General features: G+C 52.1%; 1 protein-coding gene across 1 annotated transcript; it reads right to left on the bottom strand.

Moving 5' to 3' along the window:
* Positions 1 to 86: 86 nt before the first annotated feature.
* Slc8b1 (solute carrier family 8 member B1) lies at positions 87 to 23,341 on the bottom strand. The gene is made up of 16 exons (XM_021162882.3): positions 23,248 to 23,341; positions 21,227 to 21,440; positions 14,580 to 14,732; positions 14,445 to 14,497; positions 13,734 to 13,791; positions 13,508 to 13,613; positions 13,259 to 13,426; positions 12,457 to 12,564; positions 10,206 to 10,265; positions 9,930 to 10,060; positions 8,471 to 8,612; positions 6,458 to 6,579; positions 4,608 to 4,761; positions 3,921 to 4,001; positions 3,184 to 3,251; positions 87 to 1,250 (listed from the first exon to the last, which is right to left on the bottom strand). Exons 2-16 carry the CDS (start codon positions 21,380 to 21,382, stop codon positions 1,053 to 1,055), a joined length of 1,758 nt encoding a protein of 585 aa, XP_021018541.1. The 5' UTR covers positions 21,383 to 21,440; positions 23,248 to 23,341; the 3' UTR covers positions 87 to 1,052.
* Positions 23,342 to 23,615: the final 274 nt, after the last annotated feature.

Genomic DNA, 23,615 nt, shown 5'->3' with positions numbered 1-23,615 from the left:
AAATGACCCCACATGTCCCCACCATCCAGCCTTAAGGTCACCTGACCAGGCAAAGAACCGACGAGACCCTGTGGGGACTCTTCTGGTACGTGTGAAATAACTCATCTTTTATTTTTGGAAACAACAAAAAACAAAAACAAACAAACAAACAAACAAAAACCCCAACAGTCAAGTCTCTTAATTACAGCTGAAGGCAGTCAGGGAGTGAGTGGCACTTTTAAAAGGCTGGTCACAAGCCGGACAGTGGTGGCGCACGCCTTTAGTCCCAGCACTTGAGAGGCAGAGGCAGGCAGATCTCTGAGTTGGAGGCCAGCCTGGTCTACAGAGTGAGTTCCAGGACAGCCAGGGCTACACAGAGAAACCCTGTCTCAAAAAAAACAACCAACCAAACAAACAAACAAAAGGCTGGTCACACTACTTGTAAGACCTCCCTGGGGAGGGTCAGTCCCCACAACCCCCAGCTCCCCTTGAGGTAGGCACAGAGCCCAGGCTGGCTCCTGTTTTGCAGACGGGGGAGCTAGAGTCCGGAACACAAAGCTCTAGAAGTGTTTAGATCCACAGTCCGTGGCAGCCACCGACTAGGAAGGGCAGTGCCTGCTGCTGTCAACTCAGCCTCTTTCCTCTGGCTGACCTGACACGGAAGCTGAGAAACCCAGTCTTGTTTCCACGTGTGGAATCTGTTTTCAGGCCACCCTGCCGGTACGAAGGACCCCGCAGAGAGTGGAAGAGCCAGAGAGGGAACCACAGGGCTGCCCAGAGCCCAGCAGGCATGGGGGCTGACTGAAGGGCTACCCTCCCCCAGAGCCTCCAGTGTCATTCAGATCCCATCATTCTCACCCGGGATTATCCCCAGCAAAGCCAGCCTCCAGATCCCCACGCTAAGGCTGTTGGGTGCTGGCAGTCAGGACCCTTCCCATCCAAGCAGAGCTCTGCCAGTGACTATCTTCTCAGGAGATCCACGGGGACCACCGAGGATCCCCCTCCCCACACCTCTTCTCACCCTCAGGAGGCTAGCAGAATCGCCCCCAAACCTCTAGGCCAAGCAGCTTCAGTCACACTTTCTTCAGGTGAATCACCCCAAACTCTGTGAGTAGGACCACAACAAGGAAACAGACGTAGAAGAGGAGGAGGCAGAGGCCGTAGGCCTTGCTGAGCTGGAAACACTGAAGCGGCACGGAGACCAGGGAGAAGACCAGGCTGAGGCCCAGGGCACTGGCCAGCACCCACACCAGTAGTCCGTCTGGCTCCAGCTGTGGGGAGAACAAGAGTTGTTTAGTCCCCACCCTGGGAGCCTTTTGGGCCATGTGCACCATGAAGGGAGTGTTGGGTCCTTGGTACACAGCTATGGGGTCTGCCATGTGGGACATCAAGACTTGGCAGATGGAGCCGGGCGTGGTGGCGCACGCCTTTAAACCCAGCACTCGGGAGGCAGAGGCAGGCGGATTTCTGAGTTCGAGGCCAGCCTGGTCTACAAAGTGAGTTCCAGGACAGCCAAGGCTACACAGAGAAACCCTGTCTCGAAAAACCAAAAAAAAAAAAAAAAAAAAAAAAGACTTGGCAGATGGGACCGTCTCTATCAACGTCCACATCCACCTGTTCAGGCTTTTCTTCCTGGCCTCCCATGTTAGCAGCGATAGACATGCATTCCCATGGCCTATTTGGGGGGGGGGGGGGGTTGCTGGGGATTCAAACCCAGGGCCTCGTGCATGCTAGGCAAACACCCTGCTAACAAGAGCCACATCCCCAGTCACCCAAAAACCTTGCCCTGTGACTTAGTCTGGCTTTGAACTTGGGGCAATCCTCCTGCCTCAGTACTCCTGAGTACTGGGATTACAAGTGTGTACCGTGCTTGGCTCTGGCTGCATGCTGCTACATACTGACTTCTGTATGGCCGAGGACATGATCCTGCATCAAGACACTGTGCAGGCAGGATGCAGGAAGCAACCAGAGCAGGGTGTAAGAAGACCTGGGCTGGGTACAGAAGTGTTCATTAAGACACATCTTTCAGCCCTTCCATGTCGAGTTGAAAAATGGCAGTTGTGTGCATGCTCCCGGGGCTTGCTGTCTATCCAGCCAATCTTTACCAGGCCTGGCTTCTGTGTACCAGTACAGGTGGCCCTGAGTGCAGTACCTAGCACTGGGTTTGCTTGCTTTGTGCAACATCTTCCAGTATGATGTCACTGAAGCAGCCTGCCTTGACAACCAGGGGATGTCTGGCCTGAGGAGGCCCACATGCCTCTACTGGTTTTCTAGCCCTGCTTTCTGGAGTTTTCCAGCCTTTGAGGGGAGTTTCTTATGCGGAATCCCTTGTATAACATACTCAGGCCCCAACGAGTCTTGTTTAAAATGCAGATCCTGGTGTGTTTGCCTGGCTAAACGAGAGAGCCTGTATCAAAAGGAGGATGGGTGGCCAGAAATGGATCCATTGTTAAACAACGCTTGCTGCACAAACACGATGACCCTGGGTTTGGATCTCCTAACATTCCTGTCACCTTGTAGCACTGAGGGGTGGAGACAGAAGGATTGCTACTGGCGCTGGCTGGCCGCTAGCCAAACCCAAAATCATTGAACACCAGGTTCAGTGAGCTTCCTGTCTGGACAGATTGAGAAAGAAAGTCATGGGAGGTCACTCAATGATCGCCTTCAGTTTCTGTGTCTGCATAGGAGGTGTGTATAACTGTACACACACACACACACACACACACACACACACACACACACACACACACCAGGTTCCAGGGAGGCTAGCTAGGGGTGCAATAATGGTATAATGCTTAGCGTGTGTGAGCCACAGGTTTGACTCTCCAACTTTCCACAAATTGCAGTCTCCCAGACTCCACTCCTTAAAACACATCCTAGCCTTCACAAGAACCCAGGCTATCCTATGTGTTTCAAAACCCCTCCCTTAGTATTCGGACCCCACCCCTTCTTCTCCCAGCTCCTCCCTGGAGCTAACCAGGAAGCTATAACCATTGTGTTATCACTCCAATGGTAAAGCCCAGAGACACCCTACCCAGTTACACATTGAAGATTTCAGTCATGGGCCCAGGACCAAAGCCTCAGGCCACCTGCCCATTCCACGCAGGCTGTAATCTCAGTTACGTGCTCTGGTTGCAGGGAAACTCTTTCTTTCCAATCTTCATGAAAAGTATTCCCAAGAATTTCTGCAACCTCACTACTGACCTTCACCTCCACAGCGTGGTTCCTGATGATCTGCAGCAAGCAGCCCAGCCCCACACCAACCAGGATGTCTGCCATAGGTTCAGGAAGCTTTGCTGGAGCCCACGCCCACCCTAGCAGCCCTATTCACCCGGCGGCTCAACCCCGGCCCTGGGCTCAGAGACCCCACAGCACATGGGCTTCTTTATTGTCCCTGGGCCCCAGGGTTAATGCCTCTAATACACTGGGTGTCAAGAACCCAGTTTAAGCCGGACAGTGGTGGCGCACACCTTTAATCCCAGCACTCGGGAGGTAGAGGCAGGCAGATTTCTGAGTTCAAGACCAGCCTGGACTAAAGAGTGAGTTCTTGGACAGCCAGGGCTATACAGAGAAACCACTGTCTCGAAAAACCATAACAAAACAAAACAACAAAAAAATAGAATCCGGCTTATGGGAATCAAATGAAGTGTCAGATATGCCTGATACCTGTGAACACCCAGCAGTTGGGGGACACTGAGGCCAAGGGACCTGTGCCTTGCAGTCGCCCACCCCTATGACTCATTCCAGGTTGCTTCCTTTGTATCAACCTGAGGTTGTCACATGAGTCCCACAAGATTGGAATCTCAATTCCCCATCTATAAATGCCAAAGTGTGGCCCCAGGTCCCCAGCCAGAACCAAGGGTGGGTGCTCAGAGTCCACCATGACTCTCAGAGCCGAGACACCACCACACGGAGGCTCGGAGAAGCCGTGCAAAGGATACTGAAGATGATGCCCCCGAAACAGGCGGAGAAGGCCATCCGAGGGTATCCCTGGCGGGCCAGCGTGAAATCTGAGAACGCATCTGCACAGAGAGAAATATGGTGTGTGTGTGTGTATGTAGGGGGGTGGACTCCTGTTTACACAGCTAGTCGGTCAACAAACATGGATAAGGGCCTGCCCCCTTGAGGGTGCAGTGCTATACCCCACAAGCTCTCAGGGCACCTCTGTGTGCTTTGGGTAACATGCTCAAAGAGCTGAACTGAAAACAGCTAGATTCTGGACTCCCAGGTCCATGCTAGAATGGTCCTGTTTGGTGTGTAGCCTGGACAACCATAACTGGCTGCTGTGGCTAAACAGGTCTGTATGTGTGACAGCCTGTATATCACCCTCCCCAACACATAAACACATACACACACACACTCGCGCATTAAACATGGTTGGCTGTAATGGGTTTCACATCCTGCCTGAACTCTGGGGATCTGTGGAGTGTTTCGAGCATCCAACAAGTAAAGCCCCTATGGGATGTTCCAGTCCAGTGATGGTTTAGTGACACACTCCCCAGACTCCCAGTGTCACTCAAAAGCGACAGCAGGCACCCCGTCAGTGCAGAGCAAGCACACGCTGGATGTCCTCTCCAGCTCTGAGTATGGCTAGGGAAGAGAAGAGTCACCCCAGAGCTCCAAGTTACCTCCAATGCTGTTTCCCCAGGCCAGAAGGGTCAGCCCTAGGACGGTGTTGCTCAGGCGGAAGATCACACCCAGGGACCGTAAGATGTTCACCACCTCTGTGGCGGCTGCATTGATCCATAGGGCACTGGTCAGGAAACCCAGGAAAGCAAAGAGCTGCGGAGGGAATGGGGATTCTGATGGGACCCTGGCCGGTCCCCAGCAGAACATGTCCTATCTGTAAACTGGGTAGCAGGTACCCACAACCCAGGCCAGGCTGTGGTGTGACACAGTGGCAGAGTAGCGGTGGCGGTGGGACCCAGACAGAGGAAAGGGGATGCTCGACGGTAGGCCCTGAGGCCCTGGGTACCACCCTAGCACAGCCTTCTTCAGAAAAGGAAGGAGCTACACGTGAGATCAGGGATGGCCCTTAAAGACACAACTGCCATCAAAAGAGAGCAGGCATAAAAGACACAGTCTACTATGATACCCTTGATGTCCAGAACACAGCTGGGGTGTGATGGGCACTGCAGAGGGGCCCAGGTGGGAGCATCTCAAGTTCAAGTCCAGGTTGCTTAGCAAGATCCCCAAAGCGGGCTGAGGATATAGCTCAGTGGTAAATGCTTATCTAGTACCACGGAGAAGGAAGAGAGTGAGGGAAGGACAGACAGACAGATGGATGGACGGAGGGAGGGAGGGAGGAAGAAGGGGCAAAGAACTTGCTCTCAAGTCTGATAACTGGCATTCAGTCTTCCAAATCCACAAGGTAGAAAGAGAAAACCAACTTCTATAGGTTGTCTCTGACTTCCACAAACACAGCACACACACACACACACACACACATGCAAAAATGTAATAAAAAGAAATATTTCTTTTTGTAAAGAAAGAAGCAGGGGAAGAAAGATCCAGAGAGAGAGAGAGAGAGAGAGAGAGAGAGAGAGAGAGAGAGAGAAAGTTGTAGGGGCGTAGGGGCTGGTGAGGCCGAGGCTACCAGTCAACCAGTCACATGGTTCTGAGGAGGTGAGATGGCCTGAAACTGCTCACACAGCTCTGAAGGAGACAAACCCATTGGTGCTGGGGCATAGCTTGGCAGGGCACTGGCCTAGCCTCAGCATCCTGAAACACAGCCACACCTGATCCCAGCACCGGGGATTGGAGGCAGGGGGATCATGAGTTCGAGGTCATTCGGGGCTACACAAGGCTTGTGCCAACAAAGCAGGAAGTCGGGGCTAGAGGGGTTGGCTCTGCAGCTAAGAGCATTTTCTGCTCCTGCAGAGTGGGTAAGTTCCTGGTGCCCACATTAGGTGGCCCATAACCTCAGGTAACTCCTGTTGCACGGGATCCAGCACCCTCTTCTGGCCTCTTAGGGTACCAGGCATGCACATGGTGCACAGACACATGTGTAAGACACATAAAAATAAATAAATCTGAAAAAACACAGAAAATAAGGGAGCAAACAAAAATAAAAACAAAACATAAAGACTGAAAAGTATGTGAATAATAGCTCAATAAAAATAAACCCAATTCACTTCAAAGTAAAAAGAAGCCCGAATAGGCAAATGGCTTGGGGTTTGGCTCATCTGCAAGGTAGACTTTGCCATTCACCATACCACACCAGAAACATACCCAGGCCACCCTTCAGAGACTTCAATTCTTTTTTTTTTTTTTTTTGGGGGGGGGGGGGTTGGGGTTGTTTTTTTTTTTTTTTTTTTTTTTTTTTTGAGATAGGGTTTCTCTGTGTAGCCCTGGCTGTCCTGGAACTCACTTCGTAGACCAGGCTGGCCTGGAACTCAGAAATCCGCCTGCCTCTGCCTCCCAAGTGCTGGGACTAAAGGCGTGTGCCACCACGCCCGGAGAGGCTGCCAATTCTTACCCAGTGCAGTCTAGGGGGTTCTCTGTTAGATGTGGCAAAGAAGGTCACTGAAGCCAGCGCTGTGCCCACGATCACCACCACAGCCCAGACAGGAAGGAGACCGCCGATCTCATAGATGCCGTCTGTGGGGCAAGAAGGGGAACTGGGATCCCCGAGGCTTGGCTCCCCACTTCCTCCCACTAGCCCCCACAGTGGCGTGGGGGGGGGAGGGAAGGGGGAGCTCTGACTAGGTTCAGAAGTTCAAGACCTGCCTCAGCTAAGTAGAGAGTTGAAGGCTATCACAATACAAATGAAACACTGTCTCAAAACTGCCAGCAAGGGGGTGGGGCAGCATGCTGTGGAACCAGCTGGCTGGGTAGACAGTGCGCCTAGCATGCATGAAGTCTGACAGGGTGGTACACGCCTGTAATCTTAGCTCTCCGGAGACGGGAGGGAGACAGAAAGATCAGGAGTTTATGGTCATCCTCTGCTGTGTAGTGAGTTCAAGGACAGTCTGGGGTACCTACTGAGACTATCTAAAATTAAAAAAATAATGCCAGGCAGTGGTGGTGCACGCCTTTAATCCCAGCACGTGGGAGGCAAGGGCAGGCGGATTTCTGAGTTCCAGGCCAGCCTGGTCTACAGAGTGAGTTCCAGGACAGCCAGGGCTACACAGAGAAACCCTACCTAGAAAAACAAAACAAACAAACAACAACAACAACGACAACAAAAAATAAGTGAGCGGCTAGAGAGATGGCTCAGTGGTTAAGAGCGCTGGCTGCTCTTCCAGAGGACCCAGGTTCAATTCCCACCACCCAGTTGACAGCTCACAATGTCTGTAACCCCAATTCTGGGATATCCAATACCCTCACACAGGCACACATCAATATAGGCAAAACATCAATGCACATTTAGAAAAATAAAATAAAAAGTGAGAGCTGGGGTCAAAGCCCAGGCTTGTTCATGTTTAGCCGTGTGAGGCCCTGGGTTCCATCCTAGAGAAAGCCCCAGTCAGCGGCTATAAAGTAGGCTCCAGACTTCCCCTGGTGGGAGGCAGGGCCATAACTCTCCCAGAGACAGAGGATGCAAGGGTACTAGGCTCCCAGGTACCCCCTTCTGCCTTCCTCCTCCCCCTCCATAAACTGGGCACACGTATCACACAAACGTGGTTCTGGGTTCACCCTGGCATGAAAGTCACACCATGCTCACCCATGCCTTTGGCCGCAGGCTCCCACCCCACCAACTTAGGGTGGAGGGGAGGTGCCAGAAGAGAGAGAAATGAGGTGTGTGTTACCTCAGAGCTTAAGAAAAGACAGGGGCGAAACCAGAAAGTGCCCGGTGAGTCTGTGTGCTCTTCAGTCAAAACAAGGCAGAAATGAAACTGCCACTCCGGGACCAATAGGGAAAGCCAGCGTGGTGGGGTCATTCTCAGGGCAACGGAGGGCTCTGGGGTCAGATAAGCTGCCTACACACATTCACAAGCCACCTCTGACTGAACTCTGCCAGGTTTTCCTTCAGGACTCAAGTCCAGATCTTAAGATGACAACGCTGGGAGATTTAGTGTGAAATCTTCCACTCTGTAATTTTCTTAAAAAAAAAAAAAAAGGCAGGGTCTCACTGTACATAGTTCTGGATATCCTGGAACTTACAGTGTAGTCCAGGCTGGGCCTCAAGTTCAGAGATTCTACCTGCTTCTGTCTCTCGAGTGCTGGGGTTGATTAGAGGAGTTTGCTACCACGCACAGCCTTGGTCTGTAAATTTTCTTGTTGGTAGAAGTGGACCTGAAATCCAGTGCCTCGGCTGCTAGGCAGGTGCTCTCTCTCTGACCCCCACCCATCCCACAGCCCTCTTCAAGTCCTTTGATGGGCAGAGGGCAGGACTTGGCCTGAGGGCCACCTGTCTATAGCTCCACCTGCAGGCTGCAGGACTGATAGGGAAGACTCTTGGATGAGCATTGCCCTGGTCTGATGAGACTCTGGGATAGGAGGAGGAAGAGGAGGGGAGGAGGAGGGGGAGGACAGAGGCGGTACTCACAGACCCCCGACTGCAGGGTCAGGACCAGGACCAGGGGGCTGATGACCAGCTGCAGACAGTTGAGTGGCCGTTTCCAATTCCGATCGTCCTTGTCGGGGTCCACAACTGGTACTGTGAGCAGCAACAAGAACTCCACAGGCAACTGGGAGGGGATCAGGAGGGTGTCAGCAAGAGTGGGGGTTTCAGCAGACACTCCCCTACTCTGCAGTGCTCCACTGCTGCAAAGCACCCACAAGCAGGCCCAGCCCCACACCTGCATGCACGATGTCCCCGTCTCTGCTTCCGCCTTCTCTGAGACAGGATGAGAGGGATGGTCCCCACACTCCATGTATGCAGTGTGGGGATGGGACCCAGGGCTTCGTGCATGTTAGGCAAGTGCTCTACCAGCGAGCTATGTCCCCAGCCCAACCATCCCCATTTTATACTGACGAAAACAGGGGCTCAAAAGACATCATAGCCACAGGGTAAAAACATAGTTCATTCTTTATTCCTGAGACTAAAGAGGCCTAAAAATCTACCCAGTACACTGGTTGGGTTTCCTGTCCAGGGAAGACACCATTCTTCCTCTAGAGTGTAGACAGCCCTGAGTCAGGCCACCGGCCAAGTTTGAGGACTCAGTTTCCCCGTTACGTCCCAGGCTGGCCACTAAAAGGGCATTTCAGTGGACTCTAGCTGACAGGCCACAGTGGCCAGGAATAATGGTGAACAGCTCGAACCTCAAGACTCAGGAAGCAGAGGCAGGTAGATCTCTGTGAGTTCAAGGTTAGCTTGGTCTACACAGAGAGTTTCAAGCTAGCCAGAGCTACACAAGTAAGACCTGTGTAATGGTTTGTATATGCTGGGCCCAGGGAGTGGCCTTTTAGAGGGTGTGGCACTATTGGAATAGGTGTGGCCTTGTTGAAGTAGGTGTGTCACTGTGGGTGTGAGCTTTAAGACCCACATCCTAGCTGCCTGGAAGCCAGTATTCTGCTAGCAGCCTTCAGAGGAAGATGTAGAACTCTCAGCTCTTCCTGTACCATGCCTGCTTGGATGCTGCCATGTTCTCACCCTGATGATAGTGGACTGAACCTCTGAACGTGTAAACCAGCCCAATTCTTTGTTTTTTTTGTTGTTGTTGTTTTTTTCTTAAAGATTTATTTATTTATGATATGTAAGTACACTGTAGCTGTCTTCAGACACACCAGAAGAGGGCATCAGATCTCATTACAGATGGTTGGGAGCCACCGTGTGGTTGCTGGGATTTGAACTCAGGACCTTTGGAAGAACAGTCTTAACCACTGAGCCATCTTTCCAGCCCCAGCCCTAATTAAATCTTGTCCTTACAAAAGTCACCTTGGTCATGGTATCTGTTCAAATCAGTAAAACCTCAACTAAGACAACCTGTCTCAAAACAGCAAAACAAGAGCCTACACTGTTATCAGTCACAAGGCTGAGAGCCTGGAGCCTGGGCCCCTCTCACCTTGACTACCTTCAGGACCCTCCAGGATATCGACTGAGTTCTCCACTTCCTGTAGTCCAAGGGATTCAGGGCTTGGATCAGGATCTGGACAGTGGTCTCCTGACCCAGCAACAGAGGCCGGTACTCATCTCCTGTGTGGTCCAGGCAGGGCAGGTGTGGCCACGCCTGGCTCATCGACTATCCCCCTTACCTCCCCTACCCTCCCAGCTCAGCAGAACCACGCCCTAGCTCAGCCCAGGGAAGGCTGGCCCCTGGTGTCCTTATGCCCAGCCTCACCATAGTCATAGCTGTTGGTGTTGGAAGACATCTGGTCCTCCTCTGACTCAGACAGCAACTCTGTGGCAAAGGTGAGCAGGGAAGACATGGTCGTCATATCCCCAAGACATCCCAGAACCTTCCAGAACCATGCCAGGTCAGGAAGAGTTAATATACAAGTGTCCAGACTTTCCCTCCTCCCTCCACCCCTTCCTCTTTATCCCCCTCCTTCCTTGGCAAGGTCTCACGTAGCCTAGGCTGGCCCTGAACTTCCTGGCTAGGCACATCACCCTAGCATGTCACACCACTGTGCCTGCTTTACACAGTGGGATCCAGAACCAGACCATGCCAGACACGCACTCTGCCTGAGCCCCTCACTTTAGCTTTCTCGGCAATGGCTACACACACTCGGAAATCCCTACATTGTGAGAGCATGACATCGTAGAACATCTTCAAACCTCAGTCTGTGGCAAAGCTCACAGTTCAATACCAAACAGGCGGGTTGGTACCTAGATGATACACTGGCTCTCTCTCTGTCTCTGTCTGTCTGTCTGTCTGTCTGTCTGTCTGTCTCTGCTATGTATTCCAGGCTATCCTAGAATATATACATGTACATGTTTACATGTGCACCCATGTGGAGTTCAGAGGAAAAAGAGCGGGAGTTGTTTTTTCCCTTCCAATATAAGGATCCCGGCTCCCCTCGAACTCAGGTCCTCAGGCTTGGCGGCAAACATCTTTACTTGCTGAGCCATCTTGCTACCCCTTACCCCAAGCTTTTGATTCTCCTGCTTCTGCCTCCCATAGGCTGGGTTGTAGGCCTGTGCCAGCACACCCAACAAACGACTGCAGTGCTTTCTGCTTTGTCTAGGAAGTTCCTCTAAAGTTCCAGCTCTCACTGGGCCTGGAATGTGGGGAGAGAAGCCTCGGAGGAAAGTGGACCCCACCCCTCATCAGACAGGAGCAAGTCCAGACTTCTTTCTGCCTCTCTGTGACCTTGGTCTCTCTCTCTGAATCACTCTCTCTTCCCATCTCAACCTGCCACATGTATCTGCAGACGCAGCAGAGGGACAGGCTCTGAATTCTACCAGCTTGCTTAGCAGAGAGGGGAGAAATCCTGACAGGCTTCCTGGAGGAGGGCTCTCTCTTCCTCCCTGCTCTATGCCCGAATGAGACAGGGCTGCCCCCTGCAGGCTCACAGGCACACACACAGGCTTTATGCAGAATGGCTTACAGGTTCCCAGGTGTGGCCTTTGGGGTCTGGGTCAGTACCCCATGCTGGAGTACCCTATTCCAGCTCCTTGGCCTTGAAAGGACTTGATTTCTCCTTGTGTCTATTTTGAGTGAAGTCAGAGTCCCAGACAAAAGAACTGTCACCAAGGGGATAGAAGCACATGACATGCCTGTCCTGCTATAAACACTTGAATCCTGTGTGCTACTCCTATCTATGTGTTTGGTTGGTATTTGTGACTGTGTTTGTTTGCATATGTGCAGTATATTGTGTGTGTGCATACATTCATGCACATGTGTGTCATGTATTGTGGGTGCGGTGTACTGCATGTGTGGATGTGTGTAATGTATTGTTATGTGTGCAGTGTATTACATGTGTGAAGTGTACATACATTCATGCACATGTGTGTATGTGTGCAGTGTATTACATATGTGCAGTATATTGCATGTGTGCATGTGTGCAGTATATCACATGTGTGCAGTGTATTACATATGTGCAGTATATTGCATATGTGCATGTATGCAGTATACTGCATGTGTTTATATGTGCAGTATATTGCATGTGTGCAGTATATTGCATGTGTGTAGTGTATTGCCTGTGTGCATGTGTGCAGTGTATTTCCTGTGTGCATGCACATATTGCACATATGTGTTCCTTCTATTGACCCTGTTTTGCGTGCCGTGTATCTTTGTGTATTTTGTGTGTGTTACATACACATGTGCATGTGTGGAGGTGTGATGCACTTGTGTGTATGTGTGTACCTGTGCTCTGTAAATATGGCTATAGAGCTCATCTGGATTCTTCCCAATGGCAGAGGTGCACACAACTTGTACTAGTGAGGCCAACTGTAGTATGTGTGGAGACCTGTGTGTGACCCTGGATGAGAAGCTTCACCAGCACAAACCAGGGAATGGATGTGGCCCAAGCTTGTCAAAGAGATGGTCGGGCAGGGCATGGACTGGCCTTGGGGGACATAAGGCAGTGGTGAAGACCAGAATCACCTGTCCCCTCTGTCCCCTCTGACCCCTCATGGAGGTTTCTCACCTGGTGTCTCCGATATGGAGTGGACCAGAGACCTGCTTCGCTGCCGTTGGTAGACCCAAGTGCAGATGATGACCGTGACCACATAGAACACGTAGAGGCCCAGGTAACCTGCAGAGGTTCAGAGGTGCAGACCTTCACCAGGTGTCCTGGAGGGTGAGTGGCCATCCCTGTGGCTCTACCGTTTTCTTGCTATTCTAGGCTTGCCTTTCCTGCCTATATACCACCAACCCTCTCAGTCAGAGAAGGAAGCACGGGAGCTCAGTAATGTGTGCAGGACCCTAGCACAGCTCACGAGTGGGATGTGGTCCCTAATACCCGCTCTGGGCTGCCCACTACACACATGCAATATACTGCACACATGCAATATACTGCACATATAAACACATGCAGTATACTGCATACATGCACATATGCAATATACTGCAGCCAATTCCCTTCTATGGCTAGATGGCTCCAGCTGAAGACCCTTGCACGGCTCCCATTTACCTACCCCTGTCTTCTTGCCAGGGAAATGGGGGAGTAATAGGTCCTCTCTGTGGCTGTTCCTTGGGCCATGTATCCCTTCCTGGCTTCCCTGACGTTCTCTTAAACAGAATTAACCCAGTTTGCTGTGAGGCCCCTGGGCTCGTGATCACATCTAAAAACCACCAAGGTCCTGCCCCTCCCCTCCCCTCCCCCTCTTCACCCCATTCTCTTTGCTCATCCATAGCTGGCTTAAGCACTGTTTGTCACTTTGGATAAAATCAACCTTGTCCCCAGACATTTCCAGAGACTCTGTCCTGGAGTGCCCCTGACTGCTCACCCAGCGCCCACGCCAGCGTGATCCTGCCGAGATAGAGTGCAGTGAAGGTTAGGAACACAGCCACCATGTAGAAAGCAATGTCCCTGAGGAAAGGCCTGGAGGCAGCCATGAAGGGATGCAGGATGGTGATGCCTCCAGCCACCACAGTGGTGACCAGCAGCCCTGCACCTGGAAGACGGGAGACCAGAGCTCAGGAGGCAGCACCCTGGGTGATCCCCAACATCTCCATACGTTTGGGGCTGTGCTCACCAAACAGAGCCCCAATGGCCAGGCCGGCAGTACGTGGGTCTGAGAAAGCCACTAAAGCACTGAAGATGTCTGGAGCGCCATTTCCAAAGGCCAGGAAGGTGACACCATGGGGGCTATGTCAAGGGGATTCCATGAAGACCATTTCCCAGCCCCATAGCCGCCACCCACCCTGTGCCCTTGCCTCCCTCTCCCAGCCTCTCCTACAGGAAGCTGGATCAAAGGATACTGCCACGTTGTGGGAGAGTTTGAGGTTAGTGGAGATGGCTGACAGGTTAGGGCAGAAGCTAGAGGAGGCAAAGCCAGCCGTCAGAGTTTACCTTGTAAACATGAGTATCTGTTCAATCCCCAGGACCCACATAAAAAAGCTGGATGTGGTAGCATGTCTTTAGTACTGGAGAGGTTCACTGGCCAGCCAGTCTAAACCAGTCAGTGAGCCCATGCCAGTGAGAGACCCCTACTCGAAAAGCAGAATGCCTAGTTAGCATCCTTAAGAACAACGAACACCTGCAGCTGGGCGGTGGCAGCACACACTTTTAATCCCAGAATTCAGGAGGCAGAGGCAGGTGGATCTCTGAGTTCAAGGCCAGCCTGGGCTACAGAGTAAATTCCAGGACAGCCAGGGCTATACACAGAGCAACCCTGACTTGAAAAGCAAACAAACAAAAACCCCAACACCTGAGATTGACCTCTGGGTGCCATAAGCACGTATATACGCATGCGTGAAGACCCTCTGCCATAAGCACAGGCATACACATGTGCAAGGACTCTCCGCCTATAGGTATACGCATGCGTGAGGTCCTTTCACCAAACATGGCCACCAACCAGCCTGCCCACCGTAACTGGCCCCTGCCCCATCATTTCCCAAAAGCATGCCACTGGATCTCAGCTCTCAGGATTGCATCTTCCCATCTATAAGCTGGACAGGAGCCACACTCACAACTTGGCCGAGGTGACTCCCAGGATCAGAAAGAGGTAAAGCAGCCAGAAAACCTGATGGGGACCAGAAAAGGAGACAAGAGTTACATCCCTGGGCAGACACTGCCTGTTACCAGGTCCCAGGTCCCAGACTCACGTAGAGGGTGATGGCCAGAGGGAGGAGGTTGGGAGGGAAGTAGCAGAAGATGCCCTCGAGGTAGTCCAGGTAGCCCGCCTCGCTGTGGCAGTCCGGATTCCTCCTGACAAAGTCACAGCGATCAGATGTGTTCAGGCTACACACGGCTCGGCACTGCAGTGAGGGAACACAGGGGATATAGGTGACAGAGCCACTGGGGTGGGATGGGGTGGGGTGGGGTGATGGTGACTGGATTGGAGCCATGTACGCACTTGAATACGATCTCTCTTCAGTCTGTCCCTAACCCCCTTCATCCCAAAAGGAATCCACTGGACCTTTTTGTTTTGTTTTGTTTTGTTTTGTTTTGTTTTAAATAAACGCCGGGCGTGGTGGTGCACGCCTTTAATCCCAGCACTCGGGAGGCAGAGGCAAGCACATTTCTGAGTTCAAGGCCAACCTGGTCTACAAAGTGAGTTCCAGGACAGCCAGGGCTATACAGGGAAACCCTGTCTCAAAAAACCAAAAAAAAAAAATAAATAAATAAAAAAATAAACTTGTGGGTGAGCAAGATGTCTCCATGGGTAAAGGTGCTCCCTGAGGACCACCAGGTCCCAAGAGTGGTGGAAAAGACTCCATAAGCTGTCCTCTGACCTCCATATTCATACCCCCCTATTTAGATAAAATAAACAGGTAAATAAATGTGATAAATTCAACTTAGCAAGGTAATTCATGAATACATGTTTGTACCAAAATAAGGCAGTATGAGCTAAGGAGAGATGGCTCAGTGATCACTAAGAGCAGAGGAGCAGAGTGAGGCTCCCAGCATCTACATCTGGAGGTTCACATCTGTCAGGGGATCCGGCGCCTCTGGCCTGCTGGGTACCCGTATCATGTGTACATACCCCACACAAATACATAATTAAAAATAATTTTAAAATACATGCTTAAAAAAATAGAGAAGCTGGGCAGTGGTAGCGCACGCCTTTAATCCCAGCACCTGGGAGGCAGAGGCAGGCGGATTTCTGAGTTTGAGCTCAGCCTGGTCTACAGAGTGAGTTCCAGGACAGCCAGGGCTACACAGAGAGACCCTGTCTTGAAAAACCAACACACACACACACACACACACACACACACACACACACAAACACACATACACACATCTCCTGTCCCTAGCCCCTCCTACCATCTCCCTCTTCCTCTGATTGTTCTGTTACCACTGTCTTTCTTTCTTTAAAAAAAAAAAAAAAAGATTTATTTATTTTATGTATATGAGTACACAGTTGCTGTTTTCAGACACCAGAAGAGGGCATCAGATCCCATTACAGATGGTTGTGAGTCACCATGTGGTTGCTAGGAATTGAACTCAGGACCTCTAGAAGAGCAGTCAGTGCTCTTAACCACTGAGCCATCCCTCCACCCCTCTGTGGCCACTTTGAAGCACACACAGCCTTAGAGAAGTGTTCCCTTTTCTTTCCGTGAGTACTTTTGGTCTATCTCTTGCTCTACAGAAATCAGGAGACCCCCGAGTCGATCTCATCTCTGCAGTTTGCGTAGCATGGAACGTCCCTTATAAGGAGCATTCATAGAGAGAAAAACTTCAGCAGTGGCTGAATACACCAGGCACAGGGTTGGGAACTTCAAACATTGGGCACAAGTCTGATAAGGAAACTAAGACAACATTGAAGGGTCCAATGGGGCAGAGTCTGCTGGGACCAGGACAGACAAACGGACACTCCGTAGTTTCCACCATCCCTCCTTTCTTCTAGGCCCCTTCTCTTTTGGCTCTACTGTGTAGCCCTGGCTGTCCTGGAACTTGTTAAGTAGACCAGGCTGGTCTCGAACTCAGAGATCACACCTGCCTACACTTCCCAAGCTCACATGTGGGATTCCAGGGCTGGGCAAGCCACTGTTCACCCCTCTGCCCAACCCCACCCCCCTCACGGTAGTCTTTCAGATGACAATGGCTGCGTTCTGTTCTCACGCTCCTAGGATACTCAGAGGTTCCCCCCTCAGGGAGTGGTGACTCACTGGGCCCACAGTGAACTTCCTCGCACATGACTTGACAAGTCGGAATATATTGTCAGGGAAAAGCCCGAGAAGTGAAAGTCCTGAGTGGTGTGTCCCTGGCTGGGCTGTGGCCTCTAGAAGCTGAGACGAGCATGAGAGTGATGCTCGATGTCATTACAGGACAGAGGGGGTTAGGAATGAATGGACACTGCCAGACAGCAGCGCTGGTGGCAGCCACTGTGACCCCAGGAGCAATGCCCTCTTCTGCTGTGTCTGAAGGCAACTAGCACAGGAGAGGGAGTCAGGAGTGAGCCAGCACCTCTCCTCTTTCACAAGTGAGGCACACTCAGGAGAATTTTGCAGGGATAAGGGCTTGTGTAGCACAGGTTGCCCTGGGCTTATGTAGCACAGGCTGCCCTGGACCGAGCTACGTGCTAGGGATGACCTTGCATTTGTGATCCTACAGCCTCCACCTCCCTGGACTCGGATCCCAGGCTACGGTTTATGCAGTGCTGGGGAGGGACCCCAGGGCCTTGTGCGTCCATGACAGCACTCTGGGAAAGTACTTTATAAGCAGCCTCATGGTCCAAAAGTGGCCCCACTGTGGGTTCACTGACTTGGTGAGCATCACCTTCCTTGGACACAAGAGGCCTGAGAAATAGCTCAATGGATTTTACTTCCTAAGTGAGAAACTGAGGCACAGAGAGAGGAAGGAACACCCCACCCCTGCAACCACACAGCCAGCTACAGCCTCAGCACAGTAGGCCCTCTTCTTGTTCAGTCTCTCACTCCTGTACACACACACACACACACACACACACATGAACACAGGACAATGACACTCGGGACACTCCCAGTATCTCAGAGACACTAGAATGAGTCAGCAAGGCAGGTCCTCTGACAGTAGCCTTCTGTCACATGGCCTGACCGGTTGCCCAGCCCCTGCCTGAGCTGGATATCCCTCCGGCTCTTCCTCCCCCCAGGCCCAGCCCTCTCCCAACCTGCACCCCTTCAGTAGCACAGGACCAGGGTGGCAGTGCTCTGGGGCTGGCCTAGGGGACCCGTCCACCTCCCCACAACCCTGCCACCCTCTTCCCTGAGGCTCCACTTCAGCCCAGGAGAACTCAAAGGACTCAGGGGTCAGGCACAGGCAGTCAGTTCCATGCGTGGGGAACCACACACATTGCAGAAATGCTAAACACACAGGGCTGCTTGGCCTTCTGGGAAGTCACATGCCCTTCTGAAAGACATCCAAGTTCTAAAGCAAAAACAACCTCCTGTCCCTCAGAACCCACAGTACCCAGGCAAGTGGCAAACCGGGATGTGGCCTAGGACCACAGTCTTCCTCTCTCCAGGGGGGCTATCATGAAGGACGGCAAAAGCTGGGCGGTCAAGAGCCCCTGAGTGTCCAGCTGTGTGATCTCTGTCAGCTGTCTCTGAACTCTGGTTTCCTCACTCAAAGTGCTCTGGTCACTGTCACCTCGGTGTCATTTGTCCCTGTGTCCTCCCTCTGCCGTCCAATGGGGATTGAGGCTGTCAGAGCCCTCTTGATCCCAGGAAGAGGCCGATCAATCAACTAGGAAGGCAGGAACCTTCAAACCCTTACTCGCTGTCAGCAGCAGCCAGAAAGCCCGAAAGGGCGTGCTGAGATGTCCCTAAAGTGCCAGCACAGGCACCTGAATAGACACAGACAGATACACAGTCAGACCTGCATACAGACAAAGCTACATAGACAGATGGACAGACAGATGCACATATCCACAGCTACCTGACCACACTCTCTAGGTATGCTTATGGAAATAGTGGTCCAAATAGTATAATGCTCAGGCCCCAAGCTCTGGACCTGTGTGCTGATTACTGTGGTCATGATTAAGCTGAGGGCCTGAGGATAAGTGTTCTCTGGGATTAGCTGGTGGCCCCGAGATCCTCCCGAGAGAGTGGAAGGATGGTCAGAACCGAGGAAGGCGATGTGAGAGAGACCATAAGGGAAATGGAGGAAGGACCGGGATCCAGCTCAATGCAACTCCTGGAGACCACGGGAGTCTCAGGACTGAGCCCCACCCACACCTGGCCAAGTCCCAGAACCAGAGGTAACCTGTGCATTTGCCAACGTTTTTGTTACTTGTGTTGAAGCAGGGTCTCATGTAGCCCAAGCTGGCCTTGGATTCCTGACCCTCCAGCCTCCGGGTTCCAAGTGCTGGGATTATGGATGTGCTCCACCACAAGCAGGAGCTGTGTGGTTTTGAGCTTGCAGCAATCCCCCCTCCTCCTGCATCCACCAGGGGGTACCTAATTCCCTGAACCCACATGATAAGAGAAAAGTGACTTTTGTACATTGAACTCTGGCCTCCACAAGCCTGCTGTAGCATGCATGCATACATGCACACGTGTGTGTGCGCGCGCACACACACGCACACGCACACACACACACACACATAGATGCATGCACACAGATAAGTGTAAAGATAAAAATAGAAGGCACTGTAACGGGGACCTCCCTCAGTTGGTGAAAAATACCACCTTGCCCCTGCCCCAGGCCTCAATGAAAACATCACAGCACACCTCTGGTCCAGTACTCAGGAGGCAGAGGTAAACTGATCCCAGAGTTCGAGTTTGGTGTACAGGGAGAATCCCAGGACAGCCAGGGGTACACAGGAAAACCCTGTCTCCAAAACCCAAGGAGGAAAGAAAATGAAAAGCCAGTCTCCCAGAGCCCTTCCCAGACGGCCCAGATGGCTCCAGGCGAAGCAGCTGGCCTTCCCCCATCTCAGACCACACCCACATTCTTTTAACCCCGTTCTTTTTCACTTTATGTTATTCTCCGGTTCATTTCTTGGCCCCTTTCCAGAGCAGTGGAGGCCACAGGGGACATAGCTCCATCTAAGTTCTCTGTCCAATTCTTGCACACTGTAGGGGCTCAGTAAACTTCAGGCACCCTGCCAGGCATGGTGGCACAAACAACTTAGTCCCTCCCAGTACTCAGGAGGCAAAGTTCCAGGCTAGCCTGTCTACATATTGAGACCCTGTCTAAAACACACACACACACACACACACACACACACACACCAGCTACCAGCATGGCAGCTCATGTCTGTAACCCAAGCACTCAGGGTTACAGTAAACATTGAACTCTTAAGTTTAGGCCACCCTGGGTAGCCTGGGCTACAGTGGGAGTAAAAACAGAACAGAACAAAACAAAACAAAACAAAACAATATAAGAGCAGAGGTTGCGCAATAGCGTACACTGAGGGTGGTGGCTCTCGGGCTCCAGGCACAGGGTCAAATGTCCAGCACTGGATGTGTTGATGGAGCCTGCCCTGGAGGCCGATGCCCTAAAGAGGAAGGTTTGGTTTGTCACCAGGGACTCATGGGGCCACTTCACTCACAGCCAACTTCACATCCTTGACCCGCAGAATCAGAACAGTAGCAACCAAGTTTATAAGCCAGTAACCGCAAACCGCCCACCCACCTGTAAAATCAGCTTAATTGCCCAATGTCCTTCTCATAGGGTGGGGTGGAGATACCCCTGCCTTGTAAACTTGGTGTAGGCGGCGCTTGAGCCTGTGATTTCTGACATGGAAAACACAGGTGTCAGGGCACAACTCAGTGGGCAGGATTACATGCCTAGCATGCTTGAGGCCCTGAATAGTTCTACCCATGGTTCCACATAAAGCAGCCAGGCATGGTGACACACGCCTAGGCTCCTAGCTCTCAGGAGCCGAAGGCTGGAGGGTCAGTTCAGAGTTACTCTCCACTATGTGGTGAGTTTGAACCAGCCTGACAACCATCCCTCTGCTCCACACCCTCCTCTGGCTCCCAACTCTCACCCTCCAGCCTCAGTCCACAAAGCCTTTTTTCTTTAAAAAAAAAAAAATTATTATTATACATAAGTGCACTGTAGCTGACTTCGGACACACTAGAAGGCATCAGATCTCATTACGGGTGGTTGTGAGTCACCATGTGGTTGCTAGGATTTGAACTCAGGACCTTTAGGGAGAGTAGTCAGTGCTCCTACCTGCTGAGCCATCTCACCAGCCCCACAAAGCCTTTTATAATCAGGCCAACATCACCTTTCCACCCACCCGGTTAAACCTTATACATACTGATCAGCCCTTCCGGCCTCCTGTTCCGGACAACACTAAACTAGAACCTGCCACATGAGCCGGGCGTGGTGGCGCACGCCTTTAATCCCAGCACTCGGGAGGCAGAGGCAGGCGGATTTCTGAGTTCGAGGCCAGCCTGGTCTACAGAGTGTGAGTTCTAGGACAGCCAGGGCTACACAGAGAAACCCTGTCTCGAAAACAACAACAAAAAAAAAAAGAAACAAAAACAAAACAAAACAAAAAAAAGAACCTGCCACATGGCCTTTGCGCTCGTTCCTAGCCTTTCCCCCACAAGGCAAGCCTTTCCAAGCCTTTCCCCCCTTTAAAGCCTGGCTCCAAGATGACCGGTCCACAGAATAAGCTTGTCACAGACCACCGACCACTGCGGACACGCACAGCCTCCCCACACACTGTTACTGGCCACACAGCTCACAGTTCTCTGAAATCACTAACTTTACCTGAGGGTTCCTGTAGATCCCAGGGTTGTAATGATTAGCTGGATTCTACAACAGACACGCCCCCCACCCGACCCGCCTTCCTGCCCCACCAGGTACTCACATCCACCAAGGCAGTCTGGTTGACACCTCCAGTTGAAAATTGGATGTGTCCATGGGCTTTTGTGGATGGGTCTCCGGTCCCAGATGCCATCTCCGGTATCAGAGCCACACAGAGGAAGCCAGGAGCCCAGAGCAGAGCCAGCCATCTGCCTGCCATGGGCCCCTTGGGGCCTGACCCTCTGCCTTCTCTGCTCGCGGGCTGGCCACTCTAGTGCCTGCAGGGTAGGGAAAGAGGAGGGGATTTTAGCATATGCATGGCCTCAGGAGGAGGAGGGGCCCAGAGACCTTTCCCTGCTAAGCCAAGTCCCTATCCACCCATTTAGAAACCCCATTCCACTCCGTAGCCCTCCTGGGCCTGCATCACGTGCTTCCTGTTCTGGAGCGCCACACCCCCAACCCCTAGGTGTTTCCCTGAGATCAGCTCCTCACCAGGACATCAGGCCTGCAAGAAGCTTAGGGAACGAGCCAGACAGTATGAGAAATATTCACTTGCAAGAACTAGGAACTCAGACTTTCGGAATTGTTTGTTTTTTTTTTTTTTCTCTCTTTTTTTTGGGTGGGACATCAAAGATGGAACCCAGAGACTTATATATGCTAGGCAAGCACTCTACCACTGGGCTATAATCCCAGTGATTTTTAGTTGAGTCAGGCTAGCCTGGGAATTCACTAGGTAGCCCAGGCTGCCCTTGAGCTAGTGACCATCCTCTTGCTTCTAATTTGGAAGTGTTGGGATTATAAATTTGAAGCACGACCCGCTTCTACCCTTATTCCTACTTTTTGTTTTGTTTTTCACGACAGGGTTTCTCTGTGTAGCCCTAGCTGTCCTGGAACTCAGAAATCCGCCTGCCTCTGCTTCCTGAGTGCTGGGATTAAAGGCGTGTGCAGGGTCACTGGCAGGGTCTCCTCTATCTGCTAGGCTGACCTTGAGCGCATATTTCTTTTGCCTCAGCCTCTTGAGTGGCTGAGGTGTCAGATGTGCACCAGCCCCTGGGTCCCAGCCTTAAAAGCACATTTCTGAGGTGGACTTGGTTGTGATCAAAGACAGTACATCACACCTCACAACCTGCTGTGGTATCCTTCCATGGGGAAACTGAGGCACCGGGAGGCAACCTCACTCTCATTTTTCACTGTCAGCTCAAGTGCCACACCACATTGCCCTCTCTGAGTGTTCACCAGGCTGTCCCCAGAGTCATGTGGCAAGGGAGAAAACCAGAAAGCCAACTGTCCTTGGATGGAGAAATCGAGGCCAGGAGGGAAGTGAGTTGCTCAAAGCCGCCTAAACTGGGACCAGCCAAGTCCGCGGGTGGGGCTGCAATACGAATAACCCACTTCCTCCAGCCAGGGGGAAAGAGCTTTATTTTTCTGTCCAAGCAGAAAACTGGCTCCGAATCTTAGGCAGGCTGCCCCAAGTGTTTTGTGCATTTTATTTTCTGCAAGCCGGGAGGCAAAGGCCATCTGAGCTTTATTTGAGGGTGTGTGATTGTTTGCACAAGCATTTCTAAATCGCCACCCCCGGGGGGAAAGAGGGAATAGGACAAGATGGGACCCCAGAGGAAGAAGGGAATACAGCCGCTTCCTCACCTGTTGACAGAAAAGGAGTCTCTTCCCCCTGCTTTCTAGCTACTCCACTTGGCACGGGCGTGGAGTGGAAAAACACACAACCCTCCAGTTCCCTCTCTGCATTTTCTGGGTGGGCAGCCTGAGGGGGGGGGGGGCTGGGCTTATGGCCTCTGGGTCCGCATCTGTGAAATGGACTCTAGCGCTGACCCAAGGGACAGCCAGACATCGCGTCCTCAACACAAGTCACCTCCACACCGGTTTCTTCTACTCATTTCCAAATAAGCACGCATGAAGCGCCTCCGGCAATGCGGACACCTGTGTGCGGTGAAGTGGGCAGACTTGACGGCGAGGGATGGGGCTGGGAATCGGGAAGCGCTTTCTGATTTTGGGGTCCCAGCTGGAAGCGGATTTGAGAAGCTGAAGTTGGAGTGACGAGTGCACAGGCTGCGAAGCTCCTCTTACCTCGGGCGGGGCCTGGATCCGCGACTTCAGAGTCTTGCTCTAGCCGGATAGACAGCGCCACAACCTTCCGCCCCTAGAGTCCCGGCCCGGAGCAGCCTGGCCACGCCCCCACAACCTCCACCACGCCTACTTACCAGTCGGGCCACGCCCGGGCCCCTCTGTCCCCGCCCAAGACACGCCCTTTAAGGTTCGCCTCGCCTCAGCTCTTAAAGACACAGCCTCCCAGCCGACGGTGGGGGTTGTGAGCTGTTCCCTTCAGTCTTCCCCATTCTCCACCTGCTTTCTGTCCCCAGCCTGTCACTTCTGCTTTCAGGTAGATGCTATATTGAAAGTACGTGGGTTATAGACTTCAGGAGGCCCGAGAGAAG

This window comes from Mus caroli, unplaced genomic scaffold, assembly GCF_978045245.1.
Source record: "Mus caroli unplaced genomic scaffold, Mus_caroli_1 scaffold_4, whole genome shotgun sequence".
NCBI classification, from domain to species: Eukaryota; Metazoa; Chordata; class Mammalia; order Rodentia; family Muridae; genus Mus; species Mus caroli.
The sequence above is the reverse complement of the archived record's forward strand: the minus strand, read 5'-3'. Positions and strand labels throughout refer to the sequence as shown.

Excerpts from the sequence above, each read along its gene's own strand:
- Slc8b1 (XM_021162882.3), bottom strand. The coding sequence starts at position 21,382 with ATGGCAGGCAGATGGCTGGCTCTGCTCTGGGCTCCTGGCTTCCTCTGT. Across the intron at positions 13,792-14,444 it reads GGAGTCACCTCGGCCAAGTT|CTTCTGCCCTAACCTGTCAG; the intron begins GTGAGTGTGGCT and ends TGCCTCCTCTAG. Across the intron at positions 10,061-10,205 it reads CACCAACAGCTATGACTATG|GAGATGAGTACCGGCCTCTG; the intron begins GTGAGGCTGGGC and ends TGGACCACACAG.